Below are 15,935 nucleotides of genomic sequence, written 5' to 3' on the forward strand. Positions count from 1 at the left end.
GAGAGGGACAAGTAGACCAAAAATTTCCAAAAGAATTTAAGCACACCGTCTAACTTGCAAAATAACATTTATTTGCAACGCTGCGGTACTAACACTTTGCAAATAAATGTTATGTTGCAAGTTACAGGGTGTGCTGAATTTCTGTTGCCATAAGAAATAGTATGCCACAAAAATCTGATTAACATCAGAGGAAATGTGTAAAAGCTGGCTGTTTCTAAACAATGAGGACTTTTTTGACAATACAGTCACATTTATTACTGGTCTAAATTTACTTCAGCTCAAAAGTGTGAATAAAAAGCTTTAACTTCAGTATCTGCATTATTCGGATTGTCTTCCATTGTTCCTTAATTCCATTAGACCACTTTTTGATGCCATATTGTGTTTTTGGTCACTTTTTCAGTCTTTAAAAGGGTGTTTCTCCAACCTCCCAATTCAACCTGTCATATTGCTGATGCTTAACTCAAACCAACCATAGCTCTTATTCCATCCAGTTATGTTAATCTAAATCAGGCTGTATCAGGGTTTGGGGAAACACTACTTGAAGGAGAAAACAGACTTTAGCCTTATTTTCACAGGACTAGTCCTGCTGTGAGACCTCATGTGATTTACAGATTACCTTCCCACGTCTCTGTAGCATGCAGCACATTCACACAAAAAAGCAAAGTCTGTATTTTACTTGACTTTACTGACATCATCCTTCAAATGTGATGTCAAGACTCTGTGTAAAATCAGTATTTCAGAAATGGAGCATCTGGTCATCAGAATGCATATTAAACATAGTTTAGATTTGTTTTGTACCCTTTCTGTACATTCATTCATATGCAGCTCACCTTCTCTGTCATCATCACTCCTTGTAAACGTCAATACAGTCAATCTCACAGCACAGCTGTTGACTGCTGTTCAACACATTATGAGCTGTGATCAAATTTCAAACTTGTTCAGTTGTCTGACAATGAAAAACAAATGTTTTAAGGACAGTGCGACCCCCAGTCATAGAGATGTCAATTTGCACGGGACTAAAGTTATCACAGGATTTCTGTATTGTAGAAATATAAGTACTGGCAGGAATCTGGTACTACAATAGGTATCAAGATATAAGTATTAAAATATATTGCATTACTGTAAACAAGTTTTTTTTTTTCCTAATTAGGATAACTGCCATGTATGAACACCATCATATGGATAAAAAAAAAGGTTAGGGTTTACTTTTGTATTCAATCAGAACAGTGAAGGCATAACAACAACAATATCTAGCAGTCTGAGGTTTAAACAACACAAAAAGAACCACTGCCACAAATTTTTGCATGTATCATGCCATTATGATACAGTGTTTTCAGAACTGTTACAGTATCACAAAGTATCATATTACGATCCTTAAGTGTGTCAATATTTTCTTACACCGTTAAGAAATATGGTAGGGTAATTCGAGGTGGAATTTTTACTTTGCAAATTAAAGACATGGCAAATTCACACAGGGTTAAAATCACAGACAATGTCCACAATTATTCCAAATCACAAGAGTCCCCAGGTAATGCAGTCCTGTTCAAATACAGCTGTTCACACAAGACAAGTGTTGCACCATATTCTGTAACTGCAACAACTTTTCATTGTTGATTAATCTGTTGATTATTTTCTTGATTAATCGATTAGTTGTTTGGTCTATCAGATGTCAGACAATGACAAAAAATGTTGAGCAGTGTTTTCAAAAGCCTAAGATATCCTCAAATGACTTGTTTTGCCCACAGCCCAAACATAATCAGGAGTACAGAAAATATTCACATTTAAGAAGCTGGAATCAGAGAATTTTGATTTTTTTTTATTACTCAAAACAGTTAATTGATTATCAACATAACTGGTAATCAGTTTCATAATCCATTAATTATAGGAGCTCTACACTTCACGACTTAATATTTAAAAACAACCCATCGATCTTGATTAATAGTTAAATCTTGACTGGCACAGAATCTGATGGGTCACAAATTCTGGGATAACACCAGTAATCCCAGACTGGTATAGCCGATGTTCCCGGATTTGTGCCCCAGTCAGTGGCATTAATCGCCCCTCATACATGCACAGACCCATCCACGAGCCAACAGCGCTAACTATCGCCCTCATCCCCGTTTCTACCTACGCACATGACAGCGAGCATACAGAGATTATACCTCCACATACACCAAGACCACAACTATAGTAAGCCTATAATAGAACTTGAGACACCTCGTAAACACCACAACAAAACTACACGTTTGACGGAGAGAAAAAAAATCCAGCAATTCCACAGAAGATAAAGTAACTCACAATTCTTCTGAGTGCCTATATGTTAACGTATATTAGCTGCATTTCCTGAGATAAATGAATTCTCGAGACCACGTCGTGTGTGAATAACCAGTGTTGTAGCAAACATGTGAAACGTCAAACATGAGTTGTTGGACCACCGGAACCAGGACTAAATGTTCAAATTGAGGGGAGGGGGGGGCAGTTTGCGCCATAGTCCCGCTGCCTAATCAATAACATGCACACAAATCACGGTGGCTAAACGTCTCAGCCGTTAACGTAACCGTTGGTCGTTAAACTCAGCTCGGCCCTGTGACCGTTAGTGGAACGTTAGGCTTAACGTTCCATCTGAAAAATTCGACAGCCAAAACTCGCTTTCGGTTATAAAAGACCAATTCAACACTGTGTGCACTCAAGTTGGGCTACACAAACGATAGCTAACCCGTGTTGCAAGTACTTACCAGGATGACAGTCTTTGTGTTTGGGGAAGGTTAAAAACATTAAGGATAAAATCCACCAGTAACTCGGTTCCCGTATTCTCCGCATGTTAGACTACTCATCGAGAGTAACGAAAAAGGCAACGGGTGACAAAGTTTCAGAGTCTTTTCTCTTCTTTAAAAGAAACAATCACATACACTCGACCGAAGCTGAAAGCGAAGTTGGCACAGCAGCCACGAAGGCAGAGCATCAAAGTCCTGCCTGGTTAGCGGTTACTGGCGACAGACAGAGTCACTGCTTTTTCAAAAAGAAGAAGACACATTTATTATTCGCCTCCAGTCCGAGCAGAGCAGGGGCTGCTTTTAGCTTCGAGGAATAAAACGTTACGCACGCCACAGCTGTGCAGAAACACTTCAAAATCTGTTGGACTCCACCGTGCCTGTAGCGGGCTTCCAGATAGCGACATTCCCGAAGTGTGGAGGGGTCAATCGGCGATCAATCGCTGTCTTTAACTACACGGAAAAGTGGTCGAATATTATTGATTACACGTGGTCATTATTAAGTGATTATCCGCGGCGTCAGCGTGACGAAGGGCAAAGCACAACGCGAAGAAAAGTGGAGCTGGAAACGTCCCATTCTTCCATCCAGGAAGTAGACTAGCGGTCAGGCATGCATGGATATCTGGCTACTGGTCCCATCCTACCCGGACAGGCAGGCTGCGTGTGAGGGGGAGCCAGCAGGCAGGCAGGCAGCGCGGGGCGGGAGCAGCGGAGGGAGGGGAGGCGGTTCTTGGATTTGCTGAATGCAAAATGACTCGGAACGGACCCAGAGGCTGCTTTCTGTCTACGGTGCTGTGATAAGGAAGACTCCAGAAATCAGTGGCTCATGTCAGATTGTCAAGTCACCAAAGTCCACACTGGAATTCTGCTGCCTCTTTTAAATGTTGCATCAAACATGTTGCATCAAAATGATGAAACACTGCTTTGAATATTATCTAGCAGAGGCCATTTTAGAGTGGATTGAAGCCTGCTCAGAAATATAAAATAGACTCCGTCCCTGCTACATCCACTGATTTCAACCCCCATCCTGTCATCTCTGTGTTTTGTTGCTTCCTCCCAGGCCCCATTATTAAAATGACCCTCCTGTGGCCACACAGTGATGTCCCTTTGCCTCCTGCTGGCAGAACTGTGAATGGAATACTTTAGCAGTAATCATCACCTGGAATATCATCATGTATGAGTGTGTACTGATCGGAGAATTATGCATCCACCGGTGACACTCCCCTAGGTAAATGTGTAGTCAGTGGTGTTCTTGCAGAACTATCCAGCTGGACATTTAATTTGGGGAATCTGATTAAATTTCTCATTTAATTACCCAGTTCTCTGCAGGGCCATTGAAGACAGTCACAAGGGCCCTTTGCTTTTAATGTGGGCCATCTGCTTCCTCTCCAAAATGCCTACCTTTTCAAAGCCCCCACAGCCTCGTGGGCATCCTCGCACGATCCTCCAGGCTGCACTACCTCAATGCGCGCTGCAAAACATTACCGTGGCTGACAATACTCCAGACCTGACTGTATTCTGACTGATCAAGTGCAATTAACCTGAACAGAAGTTTCTGAATACTTTCCAGTTTTCTTTTCCATCTTGGTCTGTTAGGTGACACAACAGGACAGCCCTCTGAATTAATCATGCAGACTCCAAATATCTTCCTGCAATAGACCCATAACACTTACCCTTATCTCTATCAAACCAACAGAACATCACGATGTACATAAACAAATAAAGTCAACTGTAGTTCTAATGCACACAAATATATACAATTGTAAATGATACATTTAAGATTGCATTTGCTTTCAACCTTATTTGTGAATACAGAGTGCCTTGTATGTATCACATATAGTTAACACAATTAATCAGTGTGTTGATTGACAGAAAATCTATGACTAATCAGTTACTTTTTCTGAAGGCCCACTTTCGAAAAAGAGTAAAGTGCCAAGGGATCGGACATTTACATGTCTGACATGTAAAGTTAGGAATTTGAATGTGTATAACAATGCACCTTTTTATTTTTTTTCTCCACTTAATTAGTTTTCACAATGGAAAATAAACATTATATACAAGAATAAAGGGAAAAACAAAGCACTCTTGTAATCCTAGATTAAAAGCAGCCTGCTGTTTTAATAAACATGATGTTGCATTTAAAATCTATTGTCATTCAGTTTGACTCCCATGAATTCGTTTTGCTTAAATGGCCTGAGTTAAAACTTTTTAAAATAATAATTGTCTCTGTGCTTGGAGGCAAAATATGCAGGACTTTCCCTCAATACCAATCACAGACTCATACAAGTATAATCCCTCTCTATCATCACCCATGACCCGCCAGGAGTGTGTGGCGGTGCGTGCATCCACAGAGAAGCCACCCTCTGCCTGTACCTTCTTATTTCCTCTTCATCTTATTTTGCTGTGCTTGGGTTGCTTTATCAACCCAAAACGCTGGTATTTAGCATCCCGGGAATGAGACTAAACAATCAAATCTTTCTGGTGCATTTACACACAGTAACTGACAAGTTCTACTTTTTCTACCTTTCACAATAGACATAACAAATGAATGGGCTAATTAGCATACTAATAAAATGACAAACTTCTAAATGTTGACATTGTAAACCAAATTTGCCCTCATTGTTGCCCCTGTAGACAAAACATGATAAAGCGTCTCTCAGGTGCCTTTCCAGTGGAGAAAACATGATGCAATGCCATGTAGGTTGCCCTACATGCTAAAAAAAATTTTGGCCTCTATGTGCTACTCAGTGGGTGAAAAGTTAATAGTTTCCTGTGTTTTTATTACAGAAGTGTAGAAGTTGCTAAACTTTAAGGCACATAATAAAAAAAGAATCATCTCATCCAGGTTTTATAATTGTGTCACCATAAATGCATCATGACTTTCTGTGCACTGGTGCTCCACCGTATACAACTAGTGTCCTTTTTCCTTTGTTTGCCCTCAGACAGCCTGAATCCACCCCTGTAAATACCCAAAAACCTGTAATGTTAGCAGACTATTAAAATAAAATCACAAGATATGCTTTTTTCATATTCATAAAAGATCAGAGGGCTGGATTGAGGTAGTTAAAGGCCACCAATTTAATAGGCCTGGCTTAAGTTATTTCTCAGGTGAAAATGTCAAACATTCTCCAGCTTCACTGAGAAAAATTGCTGCCTTTTTTAAAAAATCTTTTGTAATAGTAAACTGAATATCTTTGGGTTTTGGACCAATTTTAAGACGCCACATTGGGCTGTGGGTGGACTTCAAACTTTTTCAAACAGCAGGGTAAACACGTGTTACTAATGATACTAATTAAGGTACCACGCCATTTAGCGTACCAGAGACTTTACATTGAGCCAACATGCACAATAGCAGCACGCTGACTCTGTTTGACCTGAATCGAACAGAACCTTAATAAGCATCATTTGTAACACCTGTGTTTACCCTAATATTTCTTGTCAAAGTGGCTGCTGTGAGAAAGGTCTATTGATTAATTAAGAAAATAACCAAGATTAATCTATCATGAAAGATAGAGTCCTAATTTTAAAGTTTAAACATGCCCCCCTCACGACTGTTTGAGCAAATTACTTTTCATGTAGTAGAATAATTATGCAGCCTCTCAGAGTTGGAGAAATAGCACACAAACAGCAATCAGTGTAGACTTAAGTAATGGAAAGTCTAAAATTAAAAGGCCATGGTAGCATTTGTCGTTGTGATTGAAGCAATAAGCCACAAGGCTCCTCAAAGACAACGCTGTGATGTACTTTGTGTGTTTTCCAAAACGTTGTCTCACAGCTGTTTTGAAATCAAACACCATGACATGATACAGGCTCATAGCTTCAATAAAAAAGGATGTAAGAGTTCCACAATGTTTTATTTTATTTCCAATAACACTCAAATAACAATAAAACAAAACAGAAGGGAGACATGCTCTTGATGATAAATCTTAACTTGAGAATATTAAAAACAAAATGCAAATAAGGAGCTCTACATCAGATGAGTGTCATAGATTAATTTCGTGGTTGCATCTCAGCCCCTGTTGAATCTCAATTTCCTCCTCAACAGTAACACTTATTAGCCTCCCTGCATGCCGTGCGCTGCAGCATTCTAAAACGTGAAATAAAGGGAACTGTAGAATTAATTAAACAGCAATAAGTTGCCTTCATTGAAGCCTGACTAATGCACCCAGGTGATGCTGCATTCATTAGGTCAAAGCTACGCCTTTTTCATGCAGAGACGGTGATCTGTTTCCCAAATAGGTGCAAATACATGAAAGCAATCACAGCCGACATAGTGTAAATTGAGTCATGACCATTATTTTTCGTCTGTTTTGGATGCATCATGCAGCGCTTTGTGCCAAGACTTTGAAAATTCAAGGAAAAAGTTACCAAAAGTGCCCTCCGCTCCGCACAGCACATCTTTGCACTTTCTAGTAGTTTCATGAGGCATTTGCAGTGTGTCCTTTGACATCTGACATTCTAATCTTTTGCACCCTTTGGGAGCTAAGACCCCTAAAGGCATCCTAACACTTTCTCTGACAGTAAAAATGTACTTCAGATTAAAAAAAGAAAGGAAAAACTGAGGTATACATGATTCATTCGAGTCCAGCCATGACACCGGCATTGTCCCACGGGCATCTCCTTCCTCTTTGCCCTTAAGTGGTTTGAGAATCATACTTGTATTATTTTTTCAAACACATTTCACATGTTGACAGTTGGTACATAATGTAAGACTGTGTGCATCAATTATGTAATGCAATTCAGGCTATGACCATATATAATTTATTTGATTCTCAATCTCTTACATTATTTAATCAAAAGCTATTTTTACCATTATTACTCTCCCCAAATAGTTTTATCTTTTGTTGGTCCGTCCTGCAGTTCTCCACATCAATGTGTCACGTTCCCGCACTGAATCTACTCTGCATTAATGCTTCAGGACGGTGTCATGAGTGTCTGTCAACCAGGACCGGACAGCCTTAAAAATCTATGAACTACAAATTGCTTTAAAAACGAGAGGGGTTCAAAAGTATGCCTCTAAGCAATCAAATATCAGTTTGGGGGCTTCTTTTCTTTCAAAAAATATGCTTTAAAACTAAAAAATACCAAGAGAGTGGGATGTACTACAGTTACACAATATGATCTTCGTGTCCAGCATATTTGTCTTGATTGATGTGGAAAAATTGGTAACTTAAAGTGGCTGCAACAAACTTATTGTATTTTGTTGGCCACTGTGGACAAAAGCAGTCATGTTTCCACATCAAAAACAGCTTCCTCTTGCTTATCATTAACTGGCTGAGGTACAACTCACTGTAACTTTGCCCGGGAAAATTTAGCATGGGCTCTTCTGGTTGTATGCAGTAAATAATTTCATTTGATTTCTAGGAGAATCCAATGTGGTAGCAGAAATAATAAGTCTAAGAATTCTTCTCAATGATGTGTTTGTTAAGTTATATAGATTCATAAGTATTAAACTGAGACTGTTTCATAATCAGACTAAAAAACTCCTTTTATTGCCTAATAGCTGAAAATGTTAAAAGAGTGAGACCTATGTATTTAGAGGAGGTAGACCATTAAACTGTTTCTGTGGTCAGGATTTTTTGGGCGGACTTTAATTCACGGCCTGATGATGTGCTGGAGCTATGCAGTATCCTAACACGAAAAGCTGGAGTACATTAGAATTTAGCATTAGCAGTGCAAGTGATAAGAAAACTGATTAATTTAAGTAGCTTGGTTCATTTAGTTCACCCACCACAAGCGAACCGGCTGACAAATGAACAACCTCGCCACATCACTTACAAAGTTTCTTTCGGTTCAAACAACCCAGCGCTGGAGAAAAAAAAAAAATCCCCATCCTGTTGTTAGACTGACTCATGAAATGTACACTCTGGATCTAAGCCTGCCTATTGGACACGTGTTTCAGATGGCATCGCAGCATCCACTATCCTCGTAAATCCCCCTGAAACAACAACAACCTCTGAGATAGCAACCTGCATGATGAAAATAGCAAATTAGCATCTGGGTCGCTAACAGTCCAATGTAAACAAGCTAGAAGCTGTTCCCTTTTCTTTTGCAGGGATTGGATATTTTAATCCCACATGTCACCCCCTGATGTATTAATGTTTGACCAATACAAGCCCCCCTACCCAATACTATTTTGCCCTGAGCACAGTGGAGAGGGGTCTGGCTCTGTGAGACTATCCTGAAGCAGACTGTGAAGAAGGAGACAATTCTCAGGTAGGTCACTGTCCTCTGCCTCTGGTGGTTCAAACATGTCTGTACAAGTCCAATGAGGATGCTAAATAGAGCATCCATTTTTCAGGTTTAGTGGTTTTTGAGACATGAGATGGATGGATTTGAAGCCTAATTTTACATACTTGGCAATTCTTTAAATTATTCAAATTTGGCTAGGTGATCAGTAACACATTTTTGCTTTACACAGACTTTAACTCATATGAAAAATGTAGGTTATGTTATGTCTACGTTTTAAGTATATTATGAAAAATAATGTTCATGCTCTTGAGGCTGAGTTGGTTTTGAAGCCGAGTCCAATAATAGGCTCAGAATCTGAAATGACACTTTGGCTATGTTAGTTTTGGATCAAAGATTAAAGGACTACACCAGTGTTTTGCATCTTTTAGCCAATTTACTGAAATTACGAGTATTTCGGATGCTGGCTGGCTGACAAACATTTTAAATGTGTTTTTTGATGCCTCCTTGGCAATCTATGTCTTCATGGTATGACAGACAATCCATTACAAAGAACATTATATCAGATTTTATTTTTGTCAGTTATGTTATCGTTGTGTTGGTATCGTTGCATGGATTGATTTGAAAAGTCTGCCTGTGTGATGCATTCAGGTGCTGTGGGAAGTAAATTTCCCAATAGGATTGCATTAATCACACCAATAGAAAGATGTGAAGACAGTCGATAAGCAAATAATCAGACGTTGCAAAGTAAAATGTGAATTTTGTGTCAGTCAGCTAAGTCTTGGATATTGAATGTTGAACCTCTACAATTCCAATTGAAATCAGGGAAATTACACTCTAGAAATAAGCGTGCCAAAAGGGTTCTTTCTGATAGACTGAGGTTCTACCCAGAATCATTTGCTTCTAAAGAAACCTTTTTTTAAAGAAAGGGTTCGTTAAAGGTTCTTTGTAAGAGTAAGGGTTCCATTAAACGGATAGTTCACCCAAAAATGAAAATTCGGTCATCATCTACTCACCCTCACTCCAACTGAAGGTGGGGTTTAGTTTTGTAGTCCACAAAAACACTGCTGGGATTTCACAGGAAAATCGTGTTGCAGAATCTCCCAAACAATGGAAATGAATGATGACCCCTTTAAGAATCCTCCTCAACCAGAAAACACTTTTTGGAAGGGAACCCTCTGAGGGGTTCTTCCACTGAGAAGAAGGGTTCTTGATAGAACCTCCTGTGTAGGTTTTAAATAAAACCCTTGGAGAAAAAGAGTCCTTGGTAGAGTCCCCTGGGTGGGTTTTAGATACAGCCCTTGGAATATAAATGGGTTCTTAGTTGAACCCACCACAGACTCAAAGATAAAATGGTTCAACACCCTTGATGCATGCTTGATAAAAAAAAAACAAAACCTTGGTATATTAGAGGGTTCTTTGTAGAACCCCTCATAGATTTTTTTTTTGTGAACCAAAAGTGGTTTCCTATGGGGACAAGCCAAGTTTGCACCTTTATTTCTAAAAGTGTACCCTGTATTGATTATTAGTGATATTCTATTTGTCATTTATCTGCCTTTTTAAAAACCTACACTATCAGTAAGTGTTAAAACAAATAACAGAAAACACAGCACTCTGCTTCTCGTTTTTACAGTTATACGATCATACAGTTGTCTCATATGTGCAAATTACTTCATTCATCAAACTAATGCTGCACTTTAAGACTCAGAGAGGCTTTGCCATGATGTAATATGTTGGTGCAGTTGACCTAATTCTGGAGGATGGAGAGTCATTTTCTGTAATGTGGAGATAATGAGAGAAACATGGAAAGTTTTAAATTTGGGTGGTCAGTTTTGAATAAAGGAGATGTGTGAGCGTATAAGGAGGAATGAGTTTGGCAGAGTGAGGAAAAAGAGAGTTATGACTTGAGTGATTTGAGGCTGTAGTAGTTACTATTTGAAGCCAGTAGAGGGTGTCTGCAAAATTCATGTTGCCATTAATCACTACAGCTGTTCAAACCACCTAGGGCCATCAGTGAAGCTCCTGAAGAATATAATAGATTCATTTGTCACAGAAGGGCAACGAATCCCAGCAAAGAACTCGGATGGATGATTTAATAGCCAAGAAATCCAGAAAATAGAGTCACAGTGTCAATGTATTTAATAAAGTCACAATCATTTACTTGATGTCGATGTATAAAAGCCTAGCACACAGTGTTTGTGTAGTTGTCTTCACTGGTAACCACTGGTAACCTGTTCCCAAAGAAGATGGACACTTTGGGTTCAGTGTAAAAACAAACAAAACATGAGAAAAAAAAACATGATGTTACTGTTCCGTTGTGGCTTGTTTATTAAACCAGTTTGTTTGTGTATCCTCAACACACAGCAACAGTTGTTCCGCGTGTGGAAACTGCCGTCTTGTTCCAACGTGGAAGGGGAAAAAAATCATCCCACAGTGTTCTGTGAAAAGCCCCCATTTGTTTCCCTGCAAAGTAAAACATCAATGTTTTTTTTTTCCTTTTACAGATAACATGTACCACTATCAGCAAAGCTCAGGGATCAATTTTCATTTCACTTTCAACAACTTGCGCTAATTTGCAAGTCACAGAGGATTTTTGAAAGTTATCACCATTTATCAAATGATGTGAAACCGCTGGAGAAAAAAACTGAGAGAGGCAATAACAAAATATTCCTTGAAATGCTTCAAGGAATTTGCATACACGGATCATCTTAAGTTGAATTAATTCAAATGCTCTCCAGATGGGTTATGGGCGGTATGGGATGGATACAGAATGACATTTTGTCATTATAGATGATGTATACTCAACAAAAATATAAACACTTTTGTTTTTGCTCCCATTTTTCATTAACTGAAGTGAAAAATCTTAGGCTTCTTCAGTGCACACAAAAGTTAGAGATGCTGATTAAACAGCACGATTATTGCACATTTGTGTCATGGACTGGCCACAACAAGAGGCCACCCTAAATTCTGCAGTTTGATCTTGAGAAAAGACATTTATTAGGCACTGAAATATGGCTACAGATACCAAATTGTTTTTTTCCAGGAGGTCAAAGTCATCACCTCCCCCTACGCTTCCTCTGGCTTACCCAGATATTCTTACCTTAACCTTAACCCTTTCTTTCACACCTAGTGACACACATGATTTACATTAAAGCAAGCTGATATTTCTCCCATAATCCTAACTAATCACTCCTCAAGCTTAAACCTAAACAACCCCACCAACGAACGCAATGAGTTTGGACATCTGCAAAAAACATTGCCCATTAACTTGACTGCATTTCAGTATGAAGTATTATTGACGCAAACATGCAGTCCTCTGGCCCTCATCTTGCATGTTGTGTCCTGTCAGCTCAGATCAGCCGGAGGATCCTGGATGTTGGAGTGGAGCCGCTCGCTGTAAGATGTGGGCAAAACAGTCTCTGATTTCCTCCGCTTGGCCAGTAGTAGTTTCATCCATTTAATTTTCCTTAATGGCAATGTGAAATAGTCTTTCCTAATTTTCCTATCTGAAACAGCCATACTTCAGTGCCTAATAACTGTCTTTTTTTCAGGATCAAACTGCACATTCGTTGTGAGCGGTCCAAGGCACACCTGTGCAATAATCATGCTGTTTAATCAGCATCTCTATATGCCACATCTGTCAGGTGGATGGATTATCTTGGCAAAGGAAGAGCGCTCACTGACAGGAATTTTAACAAAGTTGTGAACAAAATTTGAGAGAGATGAACCTTTTGTGTACAAGTTTTAGGTCTTTAACTTCAACTCACAAAACTTAGGATTAAAAACAAAAGTGTTGGTATTTTTGTGCAAGCTCTCACCTTGTCTGCTGCTACGATGAATGATGGCTGTAACAGTGATGTGGTCTGGCTGCATCTTTGGTCATCTACCACAATCAGCTCAGCTTTGTGTCTCATCATCAAGCCCGCCTTCAGTTGCTGTGGGATCTCACAGTTTCTAAAATAGATTAGAAGTCGTCTCATTGTTAAATTAGAGGATGCTTTTATGTCCTTGCTCTGACTGAAACTAGCAATGACAATCCTCAAATTCCCCTCATGTCCAAAGTCATTAAAATTAAGATACCTCTGACTTTCGTCAATAATTCAGAAGTTGTTGCATTTATCTCCCTCCTGGCACGAGCTGGCATCTTTTTAGGCACAGAGCGACTGCTAGAGCTGGCAGATGTTTGGACACATGGGCACACAGCGCTCTACAAAATACGCTGTCAGAATACTGCGTCCTGGTAAAAAGAAAATCAGCTTGTCAGCACCACGGAAGGGAGCTTCATGCTCCGTGTTGTAACACACCATCCATAACGTGATTGGAGCATGATATCACACATTAGTGTTTCTGCTCAGGGAAGTCTTTTGTGCTTGTTACTGTAACAACTGCACACTAAAAGAGTGAAGATCCTTAGAGTTTTCCTCCTTAACTTTGCATCATGTACTTCAGGTCATCTACAGCCTCCCACTAACATCAGGGATCTAATCATTTAAATGAGTCTCCACTCACATGCATAATTACCAATATAAAACGCCAGATACAAACTTGATGTTGGATCCCATCAGTGAACTTACGGGCAATGTATTCCAAGGCAAATTAGACCTGCTGTGAGAGTTGGCCTGATGCTGAAATTTATTAGAATAAACAAGGACAAATTTTTAACCTTTCAAGTAGGGATAGGAGTGATACATATTTCATTTCTTTCCATTTTTTCTGCCCTTCACTGCTCTTTTGAAATGAACTTAACATTCTGAAAGCAGGTGCTTTTACTTTCTGTGGACATCTATTAACTCAAGAGGACTATGAAGGTGTTGAAAGATGACCTGACACACTTTTGTTCCTCATGCAACTGTTGCTCAGTTTGATAAGAGCAGAGGGTTCACAGTGACTCTTGTTGGCTTAATTCTGAGGAACGCTTAACACTGCAGTCCAAATTCAAAATATTGGAGACAGTTGTCTCCCCTTTCCCCCTCCTCTCCAGACTCGCAGCTCATGTTGCCAGGGACACTGAACCTATTTGAATGCAAAATTATATTTTTAATGACAACGGCAACTGTTGATTGTCTTTTAATGTAAAACTAAGCCCATTGTCCTGAAAACAGAGGCCTACTGCTCTGAAAATACACACTCTGGAGCTGTAGTTCAGTGACTGCTGGCTTCACGTTCCAGACTCTATTAACACATTGCTCAATTTAACCCTTAAACATCTCCTGTTTCTAAAACATTATTACTGATTTCTTGTGACTCAGAAACAGACATTAAATCATTTGACACACATTGGAAACTAGAGAGGTACTGCACATTTAAACATGTTTTTTGAGCTGCAAACTAAATTATTCTATTGTACTGTAATGAAACACATCAATGCTGGTGATAGTACTGACATTTCTGGATAAATTTATGAAAACTGGCATTTCATGGGTTTAAAAAGGCTCATAACACCATCCGCTGTTTTAAATCATTCTGAGACTTGCAAGGCAAATGCTGACATAGAGCTGACCTTTTTGGATGCCCTACATCATGACATAAAAAAGAATGTCTAATCAGACTTGGGTGGCCCACCTTCCCCAGCCTCTGCTCTTGAGTGGGAGTCTGTGAAACTCATTTTCAAATATGTGGTGATCGAGACTCATCATTCACAGGAGTTTATGCAATTTTTTGCTGACAAATGTTTTTCCAGTGACTGTCAAAGCTCAAGTGGACCATCTGTGTTTCCAGTGTTTCTCCATGGACACACAGAGTCTGACACCAGTTTCTCATGTTGGTTGGTTAGCTCAGACTACTAGCTCTTACCAAGTGGTGTTCTGTGTTCTATGTAGACACGAGGCCACACCCCCTGCAGTAATAGCCCTATATTTGTTTTAAACAATATAAAATGTTCTGCAAGAACATAAAGTAAATGTGTCGGATATGGTTTGCTTTTTTTTTGTAAAATAAGTTCAAATACCTTGTTAAAATGGCTGTCAAATAGCTCTACATCTTACCCTCATTTAGTATTCAAGGTTCATGAATATGCAAATTAATGGTTATGACAATAAACGTGAAATGGGTAGCGTGCAGAGTCACATAAGCCAAAACTAAAATTTCAGTGAGAACAGGCTGGCTGTAGTGTTTTTGTTGGAGAGTATTTAAACTGAGCATGTTTCCGTCATCTCTGATGACATATCATGTCGTAGTACAACAGTAAATATGGTACATATTTCTCCTTTAATCACTGTGTGGTTTTGATGTTTTGGACCCATTAATGATGGTCAGTGGATCAGTTTGACCATGGATAGAGGACAAAGGAAGGCTGGAAAAGTGACGTGACACAGTTTATTGCTTCATGCAATTGTTACTCAGTTTGATGTTAGGAGGTCGTTCCTATTTTTACCTTTGACTGCCTTTATAGTTATTGTGTGGTATTCACTTTGTGGACCCATTAATAATGTTCGTTGGGTCACACTGAGTCTCAGTGGTGCACAGTAGTGAAGTACATTTACTTGAGTACTGTACTTAAGTACATTTTTTGAGTATCTGTACTTTACTTGAGTATTTGTTTTTTTTGGAAACTTCTGACTTTCACTCCACTACATTTCAAAGACAAATATTGTACTTTTGACTCCACTACATTTGTAGGACGGTTGTTGTTACTTTTCGACTGAGCACATCGTTGAAGTCAGCTGTTGGTGTTTTTTTCTTTTCTAAAATGAAATTGGTCAAATGCTGTGTTCCTCACAGAAAGAAACCAATCACAGTAGCTCCTCTCAAATGGGATTGATGTAAAAGTGAAAATACATCATCCAGGCGCTCTCTTTAACAAGAACAAGCAAGCGCTCCCTCTTTCATTCAGACAAAAAGCAGTAATGGTGACGGCAGGAGAAAGACAAAATTAAATCTCAAGATATTATAATTATTCATTATTCCAGGTAGCTTTTAAAGTTGGATTGTTTTATTGGGGTGAAAAATACAACATAATTCATGTATATATACTGC

General features: G+C 39.1%; 1 protein-coding gene across 2 annotated transcripts in view; it reads right to left on the reverse strand.

Moving 5' to 3' along the window:
- ca16b (carbonic anhydrase XVI b) overlaps window positions 1–3,814 on the reverse strand; it is a 143,179-nt gene extending 139,365 nt beyond the window's left edge. The window contains exon 1 of one of the 2 annotated variants that reach the window (XM_084735435.1): window positions 2,736–3,814. In XM_084735435.1, the coding sequence (XP_084591561.1) occupies window positions 2,736–2,820 (85 nt within the window). In that variant the 5' untranslated portion in view covers window positions 2,821–3,814. The remainder of the gene's footprint in view (window positions 1–2,735) is intronic. The other variant, XM_084735426.1, reaches the window with a different exon arrangement.
- Window positions 3,815–15,935: the final 12,121 nt, after the last annotated feature.

Source organism: Lutjanus erythropterus, chromosome 2 (assembly GCF_056507025.1).
Source record: "Lutjanus erythropterus isolate fLutEry1 chromosome 2, fLutEry1.hap2, whole genome shotgun sequence".
Classification (NCBI taxonomy): Eukaryota; Metazoa; Chordata; class Actinopteri; order Lutjaniformes; family Lutjanidae; genus Lutjanus; species Lutjanus erythropterus.